Source organism: Erigeron canadensis, chromosome 4 (genome assembly GCF_010389155.1).
Source record: "Erigeron canadensis isolate Cc75 chromosome 4, C_canadensis_v1, whole genome shotgun sequence".
NCBI classification, from domain to species: Eukaryota; Viridiplantae; Streptophyta; class Magnoliopsida; order Asterales; family Asteraceae; genus Erigeron; species Erigeron canadensis.
The window spans coordinates 40243485-40267564 of record NC_057764.1 but is presented as its reverse complement, the minus strand read 5'-3'; the positions used below and the strand labels follow the sequence as shown (position 1 = coordinate 40267564).

At 33.9% G+C, this 24080-nt stretch overlaps 3 protein-coding genes across 3 annotated transcripts; 1 reads left to right on the top strand and 2 right to left on the bottom strand.

The window, feature by feature from the left end:
- Nucleotides 1–687: 687 nt before the first annotated feature.
- LOC122596444 (AFG1-like ATPase) lies at nucleotides 688–6911 on the bottom strand. Its single transcript, XM_043769020.1, has 15 exons — nucleotides 6681–6911; nucleotides 6088–6349; nucleotides 5918–5997; nucleotides 5604–5704; nucleotides 5036–5158; nucleotides 4870–4939; nucleotides 4476–4562; nucleotides 4278–4343; nucleotides 4077–4169; nucleotides 3622–3678; nucleotides 3348–3473; nucleotides 2853–2943; nucleotides 1730–1818; nucleotides 1436–1629; nucleotides 688–1107 (listed from the first exon to the last, which is right to left on the bottom strand). The coding sequence occupies exons 2-15, from the start codon at nucleotides 6302–6304 to the stop codon at nucleotides 993–995; spliced, it is 1509 nt and encodes a 502-aa protein (XP_043624955.1). The 5' UTR covers nucleotides 6305–6349; nucleotides 6681–6911; the 3' UTR covers nucleotides 688–992.
- A 1374-nt stretch (nucleotides 6912–8285) lies between these two features.
- LOC122596537 (transmembrane protein 208 homolog) lies at nucleotides 8286–13422 on the top strand. The gene is made up of 5 exons (XM_043769135.1): nucleotides 8286–8467; nucleotides 10387–10580; nucleotides 11563–11647; nucleotides 12269–12334; nucleotides 13034–13422. Exons 1-5 carry the CDS (start codon nucleotides 8384–8386, stop codon nucleotides 13124–13126), a joined length of 522 nt encoding a protein of 173 aa, XP_043625070.1. The 5' UTR covers nucleotides 8286–8383; the 3' UTR covers nucleotides 13127–13422.
- Nucleotides 13423–16240: 2818 nt separating this feature from the next.
- LOC122596553 (probable LRR receptor-like serine/threonine-protein kinase At4g30520) lies at nucleotides 16241–21148 on the bottom strand. Its single transcript, XM_043769157.1, has 11 exons — nucleotides 20933–21148; nucleotides 20689–20821; nucleotides 20491–20562; nucleotides 20016–20159; nucleotides 19780–19851; nucleotides 19581–19640; nucleotides 19315–19415; nucleotides 19092–19226; nucleotides 18492–18836; nucleotides 17375–17754; nucleotides 16241–16823 (listed from the first exon to the last, which is right to left on the bottom strand). The coding sequence occupies exons 1-11, from the start codon at nucleotides 21030–21032 to the stop codon at nucleotides 16467–16469; spliced, it is 1899 nt and encodes a 632-aa protein (XP_043625092.1). The 5' UTR covers nucleotides 21033–21148; the 3' UTR covers nucleotides 16241–16466.
- Between the last annotated feature and the right edge of the window lie 2932 nt (nucleotides 21149–24080).

Sequence of the window (24080 nt, the reverse complement as noted above, 5' to 3'; positions counted from 1 at the left end):
TCAGTATTACACTGAACTTTTCGACTTTTGTGTCAAACTTTATAATTGCTGGTACGTAGTCTTCGATCTCTTTTGATTATTTATAATTGCAACTACCATTACTCAACGTCCAACCCGCAAAACTTGCGGGGCCAAAGTGGGAAAGAGTTTGATAGTTGTGTGTGGAGTGATGTACGTCTCTCCATGAATCGGATTTCAACGAGTATATCTGCATGTCGAACTTACAAGATATAAACAGAAGCTTGTAATCGTCATCAGCAGCATGGTAATACAATCCTAATGACGACCAGGAGGGTTTATATACTTCCGAGGAATTTAGGATTGGTTTTGCGTAACGTTTTCGACTCGCCGGTCAATGGATTCCATAACATTAGATCTGTATCATCACCTGTTTTATACCCGTATTTTTTTTCTACACATACACATACCAGTCCATGTAAAGATGTTACAACACTTATGAAACATTCATCTGGTACAAACGGCCAAATCATACACAGAATAACTCTCTTTCTATTTATTGAACATACCTAACCAAATCATGCTTTAGAAGCATTATATTAATGCATTAAAACTACATAAAAAAAAATTATATATATATATATCCCTTGTAATACGCAAAAAGAAAATATATGCACGATTGCACATTTAATATGCAAATTGAAGTAATATAACAGTATAACACCAATATGTCAAAGAAGTCAAATAAGAAATCAAGTTGAAATATACGAATGTTACTTCTACATCATATGGTTACAAATACATTTGAAATATTATTGCAGAAAAGACCCTGATGCATTTATCTTTTTAAGCACTTAAAAATTTATACCCAAATGCCTATACTATTTCCATCTTTTTCATGTTGTTTTACATAGGGTGGTCACTTTGGCCATTACAGGGCAAGAAGATGCAACTGGCCCACCGACTTTATAAAACCATACATACAAGTTTGAAAACTGAAAAGATTGCTAATGAAACTTGATCCGTAAACATGTTCATGCTTCTACCACATTAACATGGTTGTCATCATCCTTTTGAGTACGAAGTCGCTTCTCTGCTATCATGTCTGCGTGTTGCTCGAGATACTCACTGCTGTTCATCTCTGTTAATCTGTATTAATGTTTCGAATAGGTCATCTCCAGAAACTAAAAGACGCAAATTTTGACTTTCTTAAGTCAAACATAGCATTCTATTCTATATACGTATGTAACAATCAGAAAATTGTCACTTACTGAATCTGCTACTTTTGTACATTTCTTGTTAACTTAAAATTGGTTACTGATTTCTTTTGTCATTAAGTAAACTTTAAATTTGGTTTTAGTTTCAAAAGTTAAACTGTATCTCAAACAGGTCAAACATCGTCTTCAACATCTTGAGTAAAGACCAAATTGCATACATGTAATAAACATAGTGGATAAAATGATAAAACAAAACACACCTGCTAATAGTGCGATCTTTAGCAAAGCCCAGCTCATTATCAACACAAAGGTCATAATCGTCATTCTTCCTTGACCTAGACGAGGTTCGAGGTGCCATACTTTGGGCATCAGAGATGGTCACAATCCTTTCAAAAAGTTGGAAAGGAGTCCCCTCAGCTGTACACATCAATCTGGCCTTATTCTCATACATCACCTGTATATGCAGTTATTTAAGGTGCGTTAAGAAAAAAAGTCAACCATGAAAGGCATAATAGCCAAGGTCTCAATTAGAGAAGATAAAAGAAGAGCCTAACATCAACTAAAGTAACAAATCGATAGGCAGCTGTCCTGTTGTGGAGCCCAAATATTGGCACACCATCCAAAGCCAAGGTATGATAGTTCTCTGCATTTACAAGTTTGAGAATATTAGATGTCCAGTAACAGATTCAGGAAAAAGTTTTGCAGGGGGCATTAGATGTCTCAGCATAGATGAGTGGGATAACAGTCACAAACGATTTGTTATCCAGTGGCAGATTCAAACACCTTTTTGCAAGGGCATAGGTGACAAGGCACTAGATGTGTCAATAACTCAATGTGGATGGGTTAGATAACAGTCACAAACGGCTTATGTCAAAATGAGTAAGGTTAAACTTATGTAAATTTCAAAATAAGCAGTGGCGGAGAAAGGGGGCTGGGGGGTGCCAAGCCTCCCCCAACAGGCACAAATGTAATGTATTTTCTGTAGTCCGGCTGAAGATTTCCAAAGGTTTATATAGTATAGCCCCCTTCAATTAGTCAAAATTCAAAAAAGCCGTATCCTGCTTCGGCATTGAAATTGGTACAAAAAAACTTAAGCTATTAAAATTTGACACTGTTCAACTTCTAAAAGAATAACATTATCACTCCCATTACACATCTAATGGACCAAAAACAAAACTTGAAACTTCAAATTATAGCTCTAATAATGGATTAGATGTAAATCATAAAACTAGAAACTGTGAAAGAGTTAAAACGAAATATATAAATAGCCTAAAAAGAAAATTAGAGGGAAAAAAGAGAACAGAAAGTAGGCTTCAGTGGGGCCTGGTATCTGTATCTTTGGGCTGAGGGATCACCTTTTTGACACTAAAACGTATACACAAGGAGACCAACTTCTTTAACTTTGAAGGACTTGAGGTCAAAGCAAAATTGGTAAAATTCAGCAAAATATTCCCACTTTCTAGTATAATAACACGTAAAGTAACTCCAAAAGTTTCATGGAATTTGTAGCAAGACTGGACTTGGACAACAGTCTGCTTGACCTCAAAAAGCCAAAAGTACCCCCCTCTTAATTAAGTTATTAAACAGATAACTAAATTTTGACACCATGTTCTCAAACCCCTGACGCAAAGTGGAACAAATTGTTCATAAAATTTCAAAATGATTAGTTACACTCACTACATAATCCAAAGTAGTCAGCAGCACCAAGAGGTTTGTCGCAGAGTTCCTCAAAAGGAAAATATGCACATCCATTCCCACCCAATGGTACCTAATCATTGAACATGATAAGGAAGATAGAGTGACTACTAATGGATATGGATTACATACAGCATAACAAAAACTTATTAGCCTCCTTAGATATACCAGATGCAAAGCATATTTGCTAGAGGCAGCAATTGACCCAATAACTTATATTTTAGTCAATTTGGATGGTGTTTTAACTGAAACGGGTCAAGCTAAAAGGTTCAGTTCAAAGTCCCAAAGTCTATTTTTGACACATATGATCTCCTAAATGGTTTCTATCATTTATATTTCTATCCTAATTCTTATTGGAGAAAAATGAAGTGATTATGGGTCAATCTAACCGAGCCCACTTCCACCCATTACCTGACCTGCCATCTTGCAACCTCTGTGTTTTACCATAACTTTTACTTAAATACACGTATGGCATACCTGTAGTTTCCTACCCATAACAACCTCTGCTACCTGGGGTTGAACCGTATGTTCCCCAACCAATTCTTTGAACTTCTGTACAAGAAAGTCAGGCTCATCCATTACAAAGTAGAAACCTTCTTCAGCCTACATTTCAATATAGAACATAAGACCAAAAGCATATCACGTTCAGCCTAGTCTTTATACTCAGCCTCCCCTTTACATTTTTGCAAAAAGGCTACTTTTTTAGACCATATATCTAAAAAAGGTAATGTGGGACAAGTTGTTAGTTTACCGAGGTTCTTTTCCTGTAATCTATAGATGAACCGATTTCATGTACCACGCATCTTTCCTGCATTCATGAAATAGAAACACGGTGATAGTCAAGAAAACGGAAAACTTGATGATTGAGAAGAAATAGTTGTGGCGATTTCAACTCATTAATACACGAGTGGCTCAACTAAGGTCGTGTTTTATCTCTAATGAGTTATGCATCAAATAAGTCAATTGGGTCAAACAGGTAGAAAGTCACCCAAAATGTGTGACTGATGCATACAGCCTCCTAGAAGGTTATTGTGATAAAAGAGCTTTGGTAATCATATTTAACACATTATAAAGTAGAATATATTTTTGGGTGAACTCTACCCAACCTGTTTTCAAAGCGTTCTGAAAGAGTGCCCATTTAGAGATGTTACCTAAGCCACCCAACTTGCCATTTTTCCGCTGCCACATATAAACAACTAATATTACCTTTAGTGTAGCAATGAATGGTAGAAAAAGATCTCTTTGCAGGCCACGTTCATAAAGACTATCAGGAGCACGGTTTGACGTAGCAACAAGTATCTATACTTCCATCATGAACGGAATAAAGACGTTCAGGTTTGTTCACTCAAATATAACCGAAAAATTCACTTGAGAAAGGATGATAATATAAAATTACTAATCACTTACAGCACCATTGCTAAAAAGATGGCCAAACAACCGGTTTAGTATTGTGGCATCAGCTACATCGTTAACCTGTCAATATCATAAGGAATGATCTATAAGGTGCTCACAACTCCAGTATAAATGGATAACGTAAATAACTTTTGTTAACACCCAAAGAGAGAAAGAAAAGTAACGTGCAGGTTTTTTTAAGTCAAACAATACCATGAACTCGTCTAAGCATAACAAAATAGATTCATCAGATATCTCTCCTGCAACAACTTCAAGGGGATCAGCCACGCCTCTGTGCCTCTGCAATTATAGCATACAACCACATTATCAAACATTGATGATCCTTGGAGCCCATAAAGCTATTTCAATCTGCTTATCCTTAGAGCCCTTTATGCAAAAAGTCTTTCAATGGAAACATTACTCAGCATCATATCCATTTTGATATATGAAATATTAATGTCAACTTAGATGTTGATAATTGACCGATTAGACAGAAGTCCATGAGTGCATCTTTTTGGAATGAATACCGATCTATCTTTATTTCACAAAAGATATTACAGAAAAAAATGAAGTGCCTATTTAGACTGATATATGACGAATCAAATACCTGCAAGCGGCTGTGGACCGTCAACATAAAGTCATGAAAATGAATCCTCTTTTTCCTCCAATTGCATGGTCTGATAAGCCAAGTATGCAAGAAGAATTCAAACGAACATGATACTAAATGTTTAGAAATGTTTGAAAATCATACATAAAGAGTAGCATGTGCTTACAGTTGATCATAAAACAAATCCATTAACATGGTCTTTCCAGTGCCAACACCTCCATAAAGGTAGAGTCCTTTTACTGGTGAGACTGAAGACTGTGGCATGAGACGCGACCATAACCACCTACTCCTGAAAATCAAATTTTAGCATTCAGTAATTAATGGCAATGCATTCTCAGTACTTGATTGAATTTTATGCGAAATTATGGCAAAAAAATATGATTGAAATCACTAATCTACGTTTCTGCTAATATGATTGATGAAATTGCTATGCATTTAAGGGACACTTAGGACAATGCTCATCCCATTTTTTTTAAGCTAAAACTTTATAGCACTTGCCACATTACAGACAAAACATAACCTGAAACCCGTTCATATTTTACTTACATAGCACAATGGGTCGAAATTGCAGCCTCTACATAGAATAAACAAAAATAAACCTTTCCTGCTTCCTGATAATGTAAATGAGATGAAACACTACTACACTAGAGAAACACTACACTACTTCTCTTTAATTTCAATATGAAATTAACATATGACTTCTTAACAACATGGAAAGTGTTGACAATATTTACCTCCCAGCTTTCCCAGAATCTGAATAACGATCCAAACGACATGCATCAGCTGACTTAACAAGCTCATCATAGAGTCTTTGAATTTCTCTTAAAGTGCCTATCTGCAAAATCATAGTAACAAAACAGCCTAAACAAGGTGAATAATTAATAAGAAAATGCCTGAGAATATATATCTAGTGCAACATACAAAGACTTTGTAGCCCACGGTCATAATTACAAAGCATAGCGATATCGTGCTATAATACTCTCTTGTTTTGACAATACTAAACGGTGTTTCAGACATTTTACAAATAGTCAAACACTTGCCACATTACCTGACTATTATCACCATCTTCAAGATCACCGGCTTTGATTCTTCGCTCATACTCTACAAGGGGACCTGCTTTTTTCACTTCTGCTTGACATACAACATAACTACATTGATCATTTGCCACAATCAAAACCATATTCAAGACTCCAAAATCATAGCATATATTATCCGAACCTTTATAATTCACTTCAGCCGCATCAGAAGCCATAGTTCTTGAAAACATATATGACGGCCGTCCACATTTACAAGTATCATACCAAGATTTATCCAATGTCCCATTATTTATATATGATACCAACATTCTTTTTGCTAACCCATTTGATAATTCATCTCCACGATGACGATAAACCGTTCTAACCGGCCTTAAGGATTTAACAAAAGCTCTTCTCATCTCAAATCCAGTTCTTTAATAATGTTTAACAGATTTTCACCACTCCTATTTTAAAAAAATCAAAAGTTGATTACAAATCACATAACTATGGTATATTAAAGATAATCATTGTTTTCATTGATTATTATTGAACATTAGGGCTGATTTTCAAATTTTGTAAACAAACCCCATTACAAAAATTACATAAAGTTTCAAACTTTATAACAAGATTTATCAAATAATCAGTCAATATAATATAAATATAAATACCCATTAAAGAACTTGCAATAAAAGTCAAACTTTTTCTTCAAATTTTGACTTTCAAGAAAACCCCTTCACCAAAAGCTCATAACTTTAATCAATAAAAGTAAACAAATAAGTAATTCAATAAACAAACCTGAAAATGGGTGGCTGATAAACAAATTACAACAATAATTTCAACAAAATGATTAAATTGAAGTCACAGCGGCTTCTTGAATATTTTTGAGTATTTATTAATCTGATTATGGATAGATTAATGGATAAGGGGGTCTGATAAGATTCAATTTTCATTGGAAATAGAAGGCTAAAAATATGGATGTCCTTTGAGGAACCCTGTTTTGTGGGAAGACAATACACATCGGGATCACTATTATTCTTTCAAATCATACTTTTGCTCTCTTTTTTTTCTTTTTTTTTTTTTATAATCATTTTATTGATTTCCAGATATAGTCCTTTAAAGTTTTTAAAATTTTAAATAGTCCTTCATTTTCTTTAGCATGTGTTCTTGAATTTATATGTAAAGGAAGGGGAAAAAAAGAGAAGAGTGGAGTTTTCTTCCTTCCAAATCATTCCAAAAGTGGAAAGAAAATATCTTTAACAAATTCTATAGAATTCTCCTTCCAAATCTTTTCCTTTCTTTTCTCTTCTTCCCTTAAATAAAACTCAAGAACATACTACTCCTTTATAAAGCAAAAAGACTATTTTTATTTTTAGAAAGTTTTGCCTTTGAATTACCGAAATTACCCTTGGACACTTTATGTTTTTAATGAATTAATTTATACTTCAACCCTCATCTTTTAAAATATTTTCACTATTACCTTTACATTAACTTACAATCCTACACCATTTGACACCGCTACCACCACCAATAATATCATCACCGACACCACAAGACCGCCGTCCCCGCTAACGTCGCCGCATTGTGCGGGTACCATTCTCGTTTTCTTTAACACAAATCAAAAACTAGCCGCACAGCTCAACGACGATAACGATAAAGTGGTGATAGTGGCCAATGATGTAGGTATTTAATGTAAAAACAATTGATCTAAAAGAGACACTGAAGATATTTTAAAAGATATTCATTAAGGATCGAATGATCATTTAATATGTAACTCTTTATGAATGTTTGTTCATTATTGAAAATTTATAATATTTCAATGTGACCATTTAAAATAAGCAAAATGACTAATTTCTTTAAAAAATTTAGCCTAGTAATCCTATAAATATTATAAATCTCTGAAAAGTGTAATCTATTTATTATCTTTTTTCATCACCTTTTATTTTTTTCATCTTTCTCGATCCTATTATTAAGGGATTATTAGTTTGATTTTTTTTCGAATATTCAGTCGAAACACGATATCGAAAAATTTTCATCATATGATGGTGAAACCATGAACGTATCTAGATAACGAGATGTTGATTATAGGTTGCTAAAAGTATTCGAAGATGAAAAAAAAAACCCAAAACTTATTATCTCTGAAAATTAAACTCGAGATCTTGAGTAAAACCAGGATATTAGTTTGATTTATTAGAAAGATTTATGGTTACCCTTAAAACAATTAATTCAATTCTCTCCACAAGATTTGTGTTAACAAGAAAAAACAACCTACTTATTTCTAATAACATTTAAATTAGATGTTTTTAGTGGTAAATAAAAGATTTAAATATATGTGAGCATGTATGTTATCCTCTAAAACAAATTGCCTATTTGCTCTATAAAAAAAAAAAAAAGAAAGAGAAAAAATTATTAGGTGGAATTGTACCAAGGGTCAGCTCACAAGGGTTTTTCCATTTTACTTCAATCTCAAGATCAACTGAAAATAAAATAAGTCAAAAAAAATGGCAAATCAAGGGGCGAAGAAGCGAAGAGAAGAAAATACTCGCCATATCAACAATCTCTTTCGTATTATCATCGCCTGCAATGTAATTTTTATTTCATTATTAATTTAATACTTTTTTTTTTCCCTCACTACTACAATTGTTTAGTTCATCTATATAATTATTATTATTCTAGATATATTTCGATAATATCAATGATAATGCTCACTACAGTGAAGATCATCATATTGGAATATCTGCAGAAACTTAGTAGGATTAGAATCTGTCTAATTATATCTATATCACTGTACAAAAGATTTACCCAAATCCTAATTATGAGCTCCAATAGGAATTTACTGTCACCGGAAGTTACTGGATTCGTTAAAAAACGTTTGGAAAGAACTCGGGAAACTATTTTGTTGCCACTGTATGATCAATATATAATCAAGATGTAGTTAGTTACAAATGGGTGTAACACCCAACACATTGATCATTTGATATGGAATTAGCGCTCTGCATTATCGGGAAAGTTTAAGGCTTTCTTAGAAAATCACATTGGAAGTATCGTTAGTGAATGCGTTGTGGCAATTATGTGTAAGTCGATGAGTGTTTTTAGATACATTGATTCGTGTAACACATTAAGTAGTTTCTCCACATGGAAATTTTTTTCCCCGCTTGAATATTTTTAGGCACATTAATATCTTCTTGATCACTTGGTAGATTTAGGAGTGGATGGTATCAAGTGACCTTGCTTTTTTGTTGAAACCCATCTCACCTATTTCTCTCTTTTCTAATGCAATAGACTACATCCACCTGCATTTAAACAATCGCCTCCACCACCATTCCATTTTAGGTATACTGCTAGAGACACTTATTTAAGATGTGCATAATAGAGCCTTTCCTCTAGTTTAAGATGCTCTCAGGCTTACATGCTTAGATATTTATCCTCTTATATGCCCTTTTAGTCCTATATATATGTCATTACGCTTACCTACATTATCTGCTTAAATACCTTTTATATGTCCACATGCAGGTATGATTTCTCTTTCTTGTTAGCATACAGTATCTGCTTTTTCTGATATCACACATACACACCCACACACACACTATCACCTGCATGCCACTAATATGTTTGATCCACACTTTTACCGGAGGCCTTTCTAGAAGCAGTCTCTACCATTAGGTAGAGGTATGATTGTTCACATCCCATCTCCCCTGTACCCCGCCTTTGACGGGATTGAGTATTGTTGTACATTTGGAAAGCAAGAGATTATGAAAGTCAGTTTGTGTATCTTACATAAAGTACGTAATAGAGTTTGCAGCTTTCTCCAATGGCAAGCCTTAGTGTAGTGTGTCTACGGTCCAATCTGATCAGTATATAAAGGGTTACACCTTTTGTTTCGATATCTTGAATAGTATGATTTGGGAGGTGCATCAAGTGCCACTTCTTTGTGGGTGTAGATTGAGCTTGAGACAGAGTCACATCTTCTACATAACATAGTTCGTTTATTTTATCTTTGTAAACGTCATTAAGTGGCTTCAAATCTCTTAACTGGTATTTCAGATTGAAGGCACCCCTATGGGTGTTATACTATTATCATTTGAAGAGGAGGAGCAAATGAGTGTCAACTTGTAGACATATATTTATTATGTGTAATGTCTCCAATTGTCTTTTTAACTATACCTGAAATTGTTGTCTTGTCTGATTTCTATGTTGGAGTATTGGCGTGTATTAACGGCGTTTTGTTCTTTTATCAACTTGCTTCATGCTTGTAGGTTTTGTTTTACTTTATGGAAGTCTATTAACTTAATAGATGGTCCATATCTTAATAGTATTAAGATACAAGGCTTACACATTTACCCTATACACGGTCCATTTATGAAACGGTGATCATTGATAAAGTTGATGAAATTTTTTTTTTTAGTTTTATGATCAAATATAGTCGGCTTCTGTCTTCTGTAGTCCTGTTTGCTCATATACAAGGTCTTATATAACAGCGTGCTTTTCTGGTTCTTACATGCAGATCATTTATGTCATAGTAAGAGCTGGGTTCTTCTATTCCACATTTTCATGGATGCATTGGATCGGCCTAATACTGACTTCAGCTGCCTACTATCTATGCTATCAACAACTAGCATCAATGGCAAAGCCTACCTACACAGATGATGGGGACCTTTTAGATGGGGGCTTTGATATGAGTACTGGTGGGGCCTGCGGGTAATGCATTTTCTTTTCTCTGGCTTTGTGCATTACCTAATGTCATTATAGATTTATAGTATCTGCCAATTAAGTGTTTCTGTATCTAGTGCTATTGCATGGTAAAGTTCATAGTTTTCCTGTGAATGATTTAAATTTAGTTTTTAAAAGATGTTAGGGGCAGGGTCCGTAAAGCCAACGGGCTAGCTAGGTACATGCCTCAGGTATGCCTGACCCCTTTCGTCACCAGGTAATTGTGTCATTCCTACATACATTTTCAACCTAGTAGTTAATACCTAGTAATTGTATCATTCCTACATACATCTTCAACCTAGTAAATGCCTAAAGCCTTAAAGATGCTTATAAATCACTTTTATTCAACAAAAGTGGTTAATACTTCTCTTGCATGCTGAAAATGCTCACAAAAATGTAGTGAGTACTTAGGTTAGCTATTGACAACAATCTCAAAAGCATGATAGGGTTATAAGGCTACTTTGTTACTTACAAAAATAAATCCCCAATAACATTAGGCCCAGGTATAATTAGTGAAGATACATGAGGTGAAAGCTTGATTTTACCTTCTGTACCAAGTCGAGTAGACCACCTAGAGTGACAATGAGATCTTACCATCGTGAGCATCTAGGATAGATGTAATCTTTTAAACCAAGCATTGTTTTTCATCTGTACTCTGTAGTGATCATTGTCTTAATAGAATGAAAACACAGATATTCTTATATACTAGTGTTTAAGTGTCTGGTAGTCTGTGTTACTTGCACCAGCACAACATACTAGACTTTCATTATGTTATCTATTGGACTATATTGGTTAGAATTTCACACATATATTAAAATTAATTGTTTGAGCTAGTTTGATTACAGAAACTCAAGGAAATGATTCCTTTTTTGCATAACAGATATGACTTCATTTGAGTTGACGCTTTATGTGGGTTTTTTTTGTATCATCAGTTTATCAGTCATATCCTTTTTATATGTCTTCTCTACAGATACCTGCATGATGTTATATACATTACCTGCTTTGTGCAAGTTATGTCTATCATATCTGGGAAGTTTTGGTGGATATATGCGGTGGTAAGATCCTTGTTTTACTTGTCATTTTTATGGATAAACCCAGTCATTATACTGAAATCTAGCGTACCAACACGGCAACACGGGCAGAACTTTGCTCTAATCCAACATTTTGTCCTTTTTTGGTGAACTATAGATTGATATACAGTAGGTTTAAGTAGTGAAGTAAAAGAGCTCAAATTATATTTTAATCTAGTAAACAATAACTGCCTTGAAATTAGTCTAGAAACAAGCTTTCAGAAAAGTGTCAGTTATTCTATAGAACTTAACTTATGTGTTGTTCTTTGAACTTGAGAGGCTGGTATTCTTTAGATTACCAAATTGCAGATAAGCATTTTATTGTTTGGAAAAGCCCATTCCAAAGTTACCTCTTTTCCAATAGCTGATCACTATTTACATAATGTTTGTAGTACTGAGCAGTCCATAAGATTTCAATATGCTATCATTATGGGGTCTCTGTCAATCTCAACATTTCCTACAAATATAAATTTCAGAAATACATATATAACATGTCTAAAAACTAGAAAGTTTTGCTCTTGTTTCCCCATAGTTTATGTTTCTGGGACTAATGTTGTATTCGGACCGCTAGAAGCTTCCCCAATTGACTATTCTTTCTTTCTCCAGATACCAGCATTTGCAGTCTATAAAGGATGGGGTTTGATTAAGGGATTTCTCCCTCAAGGTTCTGAGGTACTTCTTTCACTTAACCTCACTACCTTTCCAGTCCGAACAATAAATTTGAATCTAGTTTGAAGTTGTTAAATTTAAATGGGTCGATTGACTCAATTCTGACTATTGGTTATCTTTAATGGGTCCGAAGTCGTCCAAAGTTTATTCTCGATTCAGACTATGGTTTATTTCTAATGGGCCATAATGGCCGAAAGTCATTCAAAGTTTTTTTTTTTTTTTTTTTTTTTTGCAATAAGCCTTCTTAACCAATTAACCAAAAATTAATATTATCTTTTTTTGGCCTCTTACGAGTTTGGGTGATTCCACTCACTAAGCAAGCAAACTAATCCCTAGGCGACTTGCTTTGCGAGCCTGGAGTCACTGTGAGTGAACCTCTGTGGCCACTAGGGGGTTTATGCCAAAGATAACACTTGTGATTCTTACATTGTGAGGCAGAAGTCCTTGCCAACCACCACCCTAGTGGTTAACTAATATTAATATTTGTGATAGTTTAATTATTGTAGTCATATTTGATAGACTTATCAGTTATATAAAAAAGATAGATTTGGACAAAATGTATTCCAGGCCAACTTGACCCGACCTGGCCTTTGTTTAAAGTAGTACTTTGACCCATTACCCAATCCGTGTGACCCACCCATTTGGCTAGCTATATAAAACAAGTTTGGTATGTATCATTCTCACTGGTCTTTATCAATACAGGGAGTTGAAGAGGATGAAAAAACTCGCAAGAAAAGGGAAAAAATGGAGAAGAAAGCATCAAGAGGCAAGTTTATTAAAGCAAAAGGTCGATAGTTTCAAATTCAGCAGCATTTACCCTGTGATCCGAGTATTTACTTTCATTGTAACGATATACCCATACATGATTTTCTTGTGTTAGACTAGTGAACTAGAATTTTCACAACAACTTTTTAAGTTTGGTATATTAGTTGTACCTTATTTAACTGCTTGAAATGAGTACTAAAACATGTTTCATCTGCAAATTCACATGGTTCTATATGAGGTTGGTTGGTGTAAAACTTTCAAGTCATTTGCTATTGGTTTGCTTAAATTCATCACAAACTTGTTTGCTCAGATTGAGCTTTTTTTCATGATGGAGACTGTACACAACTGCATGGTCAAATCTGTTTAAAAACAGTGATTTGTACTTCCTAGTACGTTTTGTGTGGGTTTCTGTTATGAAATCAAAAAAACCCATACTACCTTGGTTTCATACTTTTATGTGCTACTGTTATTTTCTCCAGGTGCAAACCTATCTTATCTATTCGGTACAAGTAACACTAAGATCCAACGTGATACGATAAGCAAACTTACACTTACGTTTTGTCGAAAGCTAGGCATACCGTATCCATAATTGGTTCGATATTTACTTCTCTTTTGCCCTAGTAACAGTAGGAAGTCGTAATTTCAATTTTTTTTTTTAAAAAAAAAGAAATGACAAAAAGTATGATTGCAATGCTAAGTGGACTATGATCCTTGATTACAAGTATTTCGATGATATGTCCAAGTATTCCTAATAATTGTGATAATTTTCGCGTAGGTAGAAATTTAGGAAAATCCATCGACAGTTCTTCTTTAGTTCCTAACCATTGTGAGCCGTACAATGATTTCATTTAATTAATGAGAAGTTATGGAGATCAATCATCCAAACATTGATTGTCATTACGATATCAAATTTCGTGAACAATGTAACACAATGCTTGCGCACTCAATTCATGTTTATAGAGAAGTCTATCAGTTTTTTAGGAGTTTTTATGTCTAGTTTATATTTAGATGCCAATCATTGAAAGAGTAATTCAAAATGTGATTCGGGGTTTTATACTACCCCGTAGCAAGATCGTTACCTGTCATTTATTGTAGGCTTGGTTTATTTTCTCATTCATTAATAGCATTTTCCATTCACTACTCATTTTTGAGAAATGTCGATGATTTTCTCGTTTTTGAGAAGACTTTTGGTGTTATAAGGTGTAACATAAAGATACAGGTTTAAAAAAGGGAAAAACCAATATGTTGTTAGAAACATGGAAGAAGTTTGTTTTCCCCTCACAAACTCCCCCATGAAAATCACATGTTTAAATATAAAATCTCTCCCTTCCTAAAAATCATGGTGGAAACATGTAACTAAAAGCTTACTAGTTAACCCTTAAAAAAATCCGTTACATACGTTGTTATTTGTATGACAATCAACTCCCACGAATATTATCAACTGTGTCGGAAGGATAAAACGCTAGTGTGTTAGACTTTCGACTTTAACTCCCCCCCTTCTAATGTTAAAAAAAAAAAAAACTCCCCCCTTCTGTATACATATATACAAGCAGCAATCCCGTATTTCGAATAAGTTTTCTTTTTTTTAGTCCTTTTATTTACACGAGCTGTATTCAAATTCAAATAAACTATATAAAAGTTATCCAATCTCTAGCAAAATTTACAAGTATTTTAATTTTAAGTGTGTTTGTTCAACTCATCTCATTGCGTTGTCATCTCTAGATGTTTTTAAAGTGGTGAACATCATGTTTTATAATACCTTTTTCAGGGGGGGGGGGAAAGGATAAACAAACCCTGCTTTAATTGGCGAAACAACACTTTATGACTCAAACATCACAATTGAGACGTTTTGGAGATATAAATTCCTATCTAATCTTAACACATTATTTTATGGGATGGGACGAGGGTAGAATGGGAATATTTGCCAATTTTGTGATAATACCATATCATACAAACTCCCTTTACCTTTGTTTGGTTTTGTTGGTGAAAGTTATGTAGTCAGTGGTGTGACATAAATAAAAGGTAATTTAAATGAAAAAATATATAACAACTTAGATGTAAAAGAATAAAGTTATAAGCTCTTTGCAGTTTTGGTCATTTAAGTGTATTTTGAAAAACGTGTTTTAGTAATTTTATCATCAAAAATGCATGGTTGATAAGACAATTGAGGGTTTTGTCTTTTACGTATATTTTTTTTTTTATCCAAAGTCGACATCGGGTATTTTTTTGTCACAAAAAATAATAGCTCAAATCATTCTTTTAAAAGTGAGGGCATTGGAGACAAATATTAAACCCAAAACCTTTTTATTTCCTACAATTTATTATCGAGCGGTGTAATACATAAGCTTACAAATACCGGCAAAAGTATTAGGCATGTTATCAGATGCAAGTTTTGTGCCCGTAACGAATTGTTTCAGACTGTTCCTTGATCAACTTAACAGATTTGTAAATTTCTGATCGATGCAAATTTTCAAAAAATAAAATGTTTCATCTAATAAACAAATCACATACATTCACTTTTTACTTTGAAAGTTTTATAAATAAATGGAGTAAAAATGAAAAGCAAGTGAGAATAAGAAGAGCATGACAATGAAAAGGAGACCTTGTCTCGGCCAACTTTTGGTCAAAGACTTCCCCTTTCACTTTCTCTTCTTCTTTTGCTTTGGAACACACCCCACCCACACACACACACATCATTATTTGCAACGTATCCCCACCAAAATTTACACATACAATATCAACTTCTGTTTAAATTACTTTTTTTTTTTTTAAAATAAATACACCTCCTAAATACTTCTTGTTCTTTTTATTTGGAAAAAAAAACAATAATTCTAACTTGGTAACAATCACTTCAAGTGTGAGCTAGTAGTCGGATGTTCTACAAAAAATCTCATATTCAAATGTTGATCAAGGGGGAAAAAAATGAAAACAGCCAGAGTTTCTCTTATTAGACGATGCACATCTAAATCCAGAAATGATCTTTCTGAATAATCTTTTTTTAATAAAAAAAAAGAAGAAGAAGAAGAAGCTAACATGCCAATAATATGGATCCTAGGCAACAGATAACTGTCCCAAAAAAGTCTTGAATTAACATTCAAACATCAACAATAACAAAAAGTTGCATCATTGATGAAACACTATAAATCCAACCAATACCATACCTTGACATAGATATTAATATTCTTTTTCTACAAGTGAGACAAGTTCTGAATACTAAAGTAAAACCATATTTACCAAGATATACATCCACATCTTCAGATTAATTTAATACTAAAAAATATTAAAAAATCAAAATGAAACTAATTAACTAGCAAATGTATCATTTCTTTCTTAATAAGTTAATATACCTATTTGGGTATGTAACATTATATCATCTAGGACCAGAGAGCTCCATGGCATGTGAATCATGGTCATCATCCATCAACATCACTCCAAGCATGCTTGATGTATAGTCATCATCATTGTCATCAAGTTTTTGGAGCATCCCACCATTCTTTCTTATGTTGTTGGGATTTATATGGTTATGTGTTGCTGCCCATTTTTCGGCTAGACCGTCCCCCTCGAGCATTCTAACCACCTCTGACATCCGTGGTCTGTGGGCCGGGGTGTATTGAGTACAAAGTAAGGCTACTTGAAGCATTTCCCCCACGTCGATTTGATCATAGTTGGTCCCGAGCTCTTTGTCAGCTAAAAGTTCGACCTTCTTATCTTGGTGTGCCTTTTTCACCTGAAATGGAACAATCCAGGTGCTTAGTAGACTAGCAATTTGTGTACCAAGGACTCAATACAATGTAGGAGATTCCCATATTAGTTCATGCAAGTCTAGTCTAGGGCTCAATACAATGTACCTAGTCTAGTGAAACTAGGTACACCAAGTCTAACGGCTAGGCCAATCGATACAAGTAGGTAACGTGGCATAGAAGACGAATATAGTAGGTTCTACTTTTTAGCATTGAAAGGTACAAGTAGTCGATGAATAATTTTGACTAGTACAAGTTATCAATGTACCATGTCTAAAATCACTACTAGGCCATAGGGCACAATTAGCAAATGCTTTTACAAGACAGTAGAGTTTATGGTACATATGTAAAAATTGTCAATACATATCTACGACTCTTTAAAAAATAATAATGTACCAAGTCTAAAAGACACTACTAGGTCATATAGTACAGCTAGGTAATGCGTGGACGATATATAAGTAGCTACAAAATGTGGACGATTAATACAACCAGGTAACACATGTAAGCAGGAACAAGTTATCAAGGCTAAAGAACTTACCCATTCAAGCATTGCACCTTTCTGATTAACTGTTTTCCCAAACTCAAAAGCCCTCATTCCTGTTATAAGTTCCAACAACAATATCCCAAAACCAAACACGTCGGTTTTCTCAGAAGACTGGCCGGTAGAGAGATATTCAGGTGCAATGTGGCCCACGGTACCACGAACCTCTGTGGTGACATGTGAGTCAGCATGGTCAAGAAGTTTAGCCAGCCCAAAGTCACCCACCACAGCCTCATAGAACTCATCTAAAAGAACATTAGCTGCTTTCACGTCTCGGTGGATTATCTTTGGGTCACATTGTTCGTGTAGATACAATAAGCCACGTGCAGCTCCAATTGCAATTCTTTTTCGAGCATTCCAGTCCAACGATGGCTTGCCTAAGATTCAATTATTAGTTGTCGGAAAAAGGAAAGGAAAAAAAAAAACAAAAAACATATGTTTGATCATGCATCAAGGACAAGATAATTTGAAACACCAAAATAATGTTGCAACTCCTAACCACTTTGTCATAGTACCCACAACACAACCTACATTTGTTTTAGAAAATGTCAAACGGGACCAATAAGTTTCGTTTTTGGAAAGTGCATGTTTGACCTTTTAAAAACTCCCTCACTATCTTCCGACTTCAGGGCATATAATCTGTTTGGATATTCAGGAAAGTAAAATGATCAACATGTCATTATATGCAGTCAAGTCATGAAAGTATCGACGTCAATCCATTGTTTATAACACCTTTTTTAGCCCAAAAAACCCCTCAAACTTTCAAAAAATTTGTTTTAGGTGAATCTCAAATCATGCTTTCTCAGCCAAAACCAAAAGAAAATTCAACATGGTCAAAGGTACCACCATATTATCATTTGACAAGAGAAGCTATGCAGATTAGCTTAAATCAAATATTTGAAAAGTTCATGTGTTTTACCCAAAGTTTTAAAAGTGTAAGGGTTTGTTCTAGGCAAAAAAACAAAGGTTACCTAGAATAGAAATTGAACCAAGGTCTGTTAAATGTTTATGCAACTGACCCAATTAGAAAAGTAGTAAGTTGACTTCAGGATGATACATGATGCGGTACTGACTTGAACCATAAACAGTAGGTAAGGTTGTACAAAGTACAAACCTTTAAGCCTTGAAGCTACACTTCCATTAGACATGAAAGGGTAAACCAACAGCCTCTCCACCGGGGTAGCACAGTAACCGATCAAGCGAAGCAAATTCCGATGAACTGCTAAGCTTATGAGCTCTAATTCTGTCCGAAATTGTGATTCTCCAGCGGTGCCGTTAATATCTTTCAAACGCTTTACTGCCACCATTGTCCCATCTCCTAATTTTCCTTTATAAACGTTACCAAATCCTCCAGCTCCAAGAATGTTTTTTGAGCTGAAATTATCAGTTGCATACTGTAGTTCTTTAAAAGTGAAGCTTCTTAAGTTGCCCAAAGTCATTAGACCCTCCTCTGGTATATCTGCAATCAATTAAGTTCGGATCAGTATAGAGCAAAATTCTACTTTGACTTTAAGGTTAAAAATATCCATGATCATAATATCATGCATTCACGCCAAACCTACCATTGCCAAATTTAGTATCAAACCTTCCCAATTCATATTTTCATACATGCGAAATCTAGCTTGGCTATATAACTTTTAATTAGAACTTGCAGAAATCATATTCAATACACAATAGGAATATAGTTAAACAAAACAAAAGAAGTCACTCATACCATTGATATCAAGAATGCTTTGCTTCTGGTTTTTGCTTCTTTGCCACAAAAGAACTCCAAGCGACGCGATGAGAAGAGCAAGACAACCAAAACTGATTCCAAGAGCAATCGCTACTCTTTTCGATTTACTTTTCCCTGAAAGAACACAATCTCTTTAGAATATAGAAACTCGGTTTAGAGAGAGTGCGATAATCAAATTCTTTAAACAGTCACGCATTCACACCTGATGAAGAATCAATCGCAAACGAAAGAGGCTCGGGCAAAGTTGATCCATAACAACCTTCATTAGCATGACTTCCACAAATCATAGAATTACCCACAATACTGTTCAAAAACACATCAAGAAAGAAAAAAGCAAAACTTATTAATCCCAATGTTAAGAAATTCATATATTACACCATGGGTCCAAAAAAAACGAGTCTTTTTAAAACCCGTTTAACTTTGGACCCGGGTGTTCATAATCTTTAAAATATATTTACACATACATACTTGAATGTTCTGGCTGAAAACTTGGGAACAGGACCACTAAGATTGTTGTATGACAAATCTCTGAAATAAACAAACTTTTGTCAATGATTCAATGATTTAATGTTTTCTAACACTAGATAAAGACTTTACAAACACATACTTACAAAACTTGATTATATAAAAAAAAGAATATAAATAAAATATATATAAGTATACTCACAAGAGTGCAAGTTGAGGAACAGAAGCTAAAGACAAAGGGATGGCTCCAGATAAGCTGTTGTTATTCAATCTTCTACTCATTACATGACAAAAACATGTTTGGTCAAATACTATCAAATTAAAACATAACAAAATTAACAGTCAATTTTATAAATACCAAAAATTGACATATCAAAAATTGTGTTTCAAATCAGGAGTCTTAGAGAGAGAATTTTATAGTATATAGTAAATACATACAGATATTGCAAGGCATTCAACAGACTGAGTGTGCCTGGCACGTGACCAGTTAGCTTATTGTTTGAAAGATCCAATGTTTGTAGCTTTGGAAGGTGACCTATCCCTGCCGGAATTTGGCCCGAAATATTGTTGTTCTGTAATAACCTGTTTAAATATCAAGGAAATTAAAAATCAAATATCTATATTGGTTTTTAAAGAAAATAACAAATGGGTATTATGTATTTTGTTAAAATAAGAAATGGGTTAAAAACTTTTATAAAGAAAATAATGTATACTAATATAACAAAGTATTGTTTGGATTAGCTTATTTTCTATGATATTTGGCTTATTTCAATTTGTCTTGTGATTTATTTTTTGGGCTTATGATTATGAGTTTATCTTTGAAGTAACTAACCAAAACATCCTTTAAAACTAATTAAAATTTAACAAAAAGTTAATTAAAAGAAAAACATATATGCAAAGTACAAACACTTACACTTGCCGGAGGTTTGTGAGATTAGCAAACACTCCTGTTAATGTTCCTGATAAACCTTGACTTGGAGCTCCACTGCAAGATTACCAAACCCATATTAGATAAAACAGTTACAAAAAAAAAAAAAAAAAGTTTATGCTAAAACTATAGATATAATATGTATGTATGTACGTATGTATATGTGAAAAATTGTAAACATACAAGCCAGTGACAAGATTATCAGGTGAACAAGTAATCATAGCCCAACTACAAGGGTCAACAGAATCTTCATCCCAATTGTTAAGAGCACCATGAGGATCATTTAAACCATTTTTAATAGAAATCAAAGCTATTACTGCAAAACACAATTTCAGTTCAAGAAATTAAAAACCCATATACAAAATCAAAAACCCAGAAAAACCCTTTAAGGATATTCAAAAAAGATGACTATAAAAAAAATAAAAACCTTCAGGATTTCTAGCTTCATAAGACAGAGAAAATATAGGAAATAAAAGCACCAAAAGGACTAAAAAACTCAGAGTTTGATACATGATGATCATCGTCATTGAATGCAAGTGAAAACCAACATTAAATATATTGTGTACACTTTTTTGAAGAAATTTAAGGGAACTCAAAAATATAACATGAAATAAATGTGTAAATGTATAAGTAAGCAATAAAGGGGTTTTGAAACGGTGGGGTATTTTGGTCTGCAAATTTGGGTAAGTCACAACATTTGCAATTTGTAAAGAGTTTGTTTTTGTACAAAAAGAAAAAAGAGAAGAGAATCAGGTAAAGGATGATATTGTGGTCTGTCAGTGACAGTGAGTGAGTGAAAGGGGTGTAAAGTGTAAATTATGGGAGTTTTAATTATCCAAGTTGCTTTTATGGTTAATATTTTGCTAACATGCACTTATTCCTTTTTCTTTATCTTTAAAATCAATCGCTTTCTCTTTTTTACTGTTTCTCATCTGGCTTTTACCTAGATGAAGCAGGGCAAGATAGGAAATTAATATATGCTTTTTTTTTATATTGTTTGTAGAAATGTAACTTTTGGTTTGGAAGAAAGATGCAAGATTTAACACTAATAAACATATTTACTGAATCTTAATTAAGAAATGATTTTAATCACCAATCAAAAAATTTAATGCATTTTAGTTGTTAATGAAGAAGGCCAAATACTATGAACACATGTTAAGAATTGTTGTTTTTGTGATACTTGTTCATGAAGACGGCAAAACATATTATGAATGAATGGGAATGTGTGAAGCAAGTGTTAAAATGAATATAGCCTTTCCATAAACTGATAAACATCTAAACGGCATTTCAAAATTATTGAGTTAAGGAACATCTTGTAGAAAAAGTAAATTTCACATAATTAACTCATCATGTCAACTCGCGCACGATTTATCAAAATTTTAGACATCTCGTACTGATATGTCTTATTTTATGTTCATTTCCCATAGCTTAAGTAGTCGATTATTAATGATTAATAAGTCGTTTTCATATATATTTGGTACGTTTATGGTATTTGTTAGTGTTTCAGGAGTTAACAGGTACTAAAGCGTTATTTTGAAGAAAACGAAGTTTCTGAAGTTAAACGAGTGATTACGGACGTTTTACGAGGCACGAAAGTGAAGTAGGAATCTGGTCAATGGAAGTCAATGTCGAACTGCGACGCCGTCCAAAAACAGTGATTCTAACTGCGAAGCAGTTTCGAGAAGATGCGACACAGTGGTACAAGAAACCAGTCAACGAGAAGTCAACCTTACATCCGCGGCGCAGTATGATTATGCGATGCAACCTTAAAACAAAAATATTAACTGCTTCGTAGTTTTAATAAACTGCGACGCAGTGGGACCAAGCACGAGTCAGCCAAGAGTCAACAAAAGTCAAAAGGCACTACGACGCAGTTTAAGACGGTTTCGATTTTATTTTTGGAAAAACTATAAATAGAGAGCTTAATTATTCCTAAACCCTAACTTTTACCTTCCAGTCGAATTTGAAGCACTTTTTGAGAGTTTTTCTTGTATTCAGCCATCTTTAAGGATTTCAAGCAAGATTGGATCAATTCCGTTATTCGTTTTCATTCCTTTGTACTCGGTAACGATGAATTCTCTTTATTTGATTTGTTATTCGTATTTTCGTATGAGTGGCTAATCGCCTTTCATCCATCTTGATGGAGTAGACAATATGTAAGGATTGCACTATTTTTACAATTCAAGTTGATTTAATTTAACGTTGTGTCGTGATCTTAACTTATTAATTCTTTGCTATTTAATTATTGATTGTGGATAGTTTTGCATGATCTTAGTGGTAACGTAGGTTGCGTAAAGGCTATTTTGATTGCTTGGTTAGAAGCAATTGTTTCTATGACGGGTACAGTAGAAGGTAGTTAATAATTAATAAGAATTAACGAGTTAATGGTTGGGTACAATCAATAAACACAATTATTATCTAAAATAACCAAAATCATTGTTGAATTAGCAAAGTTATGAAAGGCGTCTCGGGGTACCGGTCTTAATAATGGAACTAGTTTAAACAAGAGAGTCAAATGAAGTTGTTAACTTGACGGGTACGGGTTTGGCGATCAATTTGAGTCTCGGTTATTTAATAAACTTAATTTGGATTTGAACTTCATTTATGTGCAATCTTAACATGTTGTCGATCGAAATCAAGATGGATGACCTTTAAATTTCTTGTTATAAGATCATTTTTACTATCGTTTGCGGACGATCCCTGCCCCGGTTACACCGGATTTAATTATTTTCTTTTAGTTTAATTTTGCAACGTGGCAACTCAGCCACAAAACCCCCATTTCTTGAATCACTTTATTTTAATAATTGCTTATAAAAGTCCTTGTGAACGATCTCGGATTTACCGGTTACTATACTGCATACGAACGGGTACACTGCTCGTAAGTGTGTTGTAGACTGTAGTCAGTTCCCAGTGATTCGTGTTTTATAAATTTTATAACTAGATTTCACACATCACGTACCAATATCAAAATAAGGCATATACGCACAAAAACAAATGGACTCATACGCATGCCAAATGTTGGAATAAACATGATTCGATTCGAGTGATAAAACACCTCAGATCGTCCTGTGGAACCTGTAAGAGCATTAAGCATGATTGCTATTGATTTCGGGTTCATAAACAAGACGATTGAGTAATAATGGGAAAATAAATTTGGCTGGAGTATGCACGAATTAGAGAGGCTGGGATTGGTTTTTGTTTGTATATCTTTATTCTATATTCTATCGAACTCATATTTTGTAGCCGCTGCGCAACTCCTTATTTAAGTAGGAGCCATAAGTGTTTTAATCATTTTTGCTGTGATGTTCATAAATGGTTTAGAATATTTGAAAGATTTTCTTTAGACCGTAGGAGATGGTTGATCGTATATTTCATTAGAGTTCTATGATTCAGAGTATCCTTTCCTATTTGATTCCTTTGAATTCCATATTCCAAGTTGCGATCGGATCTATTCATTGAAAAGAATCGATTCAATACATTTCTTATGTACCTATGGGTGCTATGTTGGATTTGAATCAGATTTCGGATCAATCTATATTAATTGACTGCCTCCATTATAAAAATAAATTTCCCGA

Excerpts from the sequence above, each read along its gene's own strand:
- LOC122596444 (XM_043769020.1), bottom strand. The coding sequence starts at position 6,304 with ATGAGAAGAGCTTTTGTTAAATCCTTAAGGCCGGTTAGAACGGTTTAT. Across the intron at positions 4,940-5,035 it reads GATTTGTTTTATGATCAACT|ACCATGCAATTGGAGGAAAA; the intron begins GTAAGCACATGC and ends TTGGCTTATCAG. Across the intron at positions 4,170-4,277 it reads ATCTTTTTAGCAATGGTGCT|ATACTTGTTGCTACGTCAAA; the intron begins GTAAGTGATTAG and ends ATGGAAGTATAG.
- LOC122596537 (XM_043769135.1), top strand. The coding sequence starts at position 8,384 with ATGGCAAATCAAGGGGCGAAGAAGCGAAGAGAAGAAAATACTCGCCAT. Across the intron at positions 8,468-10,386 it reads GTATTATCATCGCCTGCAAT|ATCATTTATGTCATAGTAAG; the intron begins GTAATTTTTATT and ends TCTTACATGCAG. Across the intron at positions 10,581-11,562 it reads AGTACTGGTGGGGCCTGCGG|ATACCTGCATGATGTTATAT; the intron begins GTAATGCATTTT and ends TCTTCTCTACAG.
- LOC122596553 (XM_043769157.1), bottom strand. The coding sequence starts at position 21,032 with ATGACGATGATCATCATGTATCAAACTCTGAGTTTTTTAGTCCTTTTG. Across the intron at positions 20,822-20,932 it reads TGAAGCTAGAAATCCTGAAG|TAATAGCTTTGATTTCTATT; the intron begins GTTTTTATTTTT and ends TGTGTTTTGCAG. Across the intron at positions 16,824-17,374 it reads AAGGTGCAATGCTTGAATGG|GTGAAAAAGGCACACCAAGA; the intron begins GTAAGTTCTTTA and ends GTTCCATTTCAG.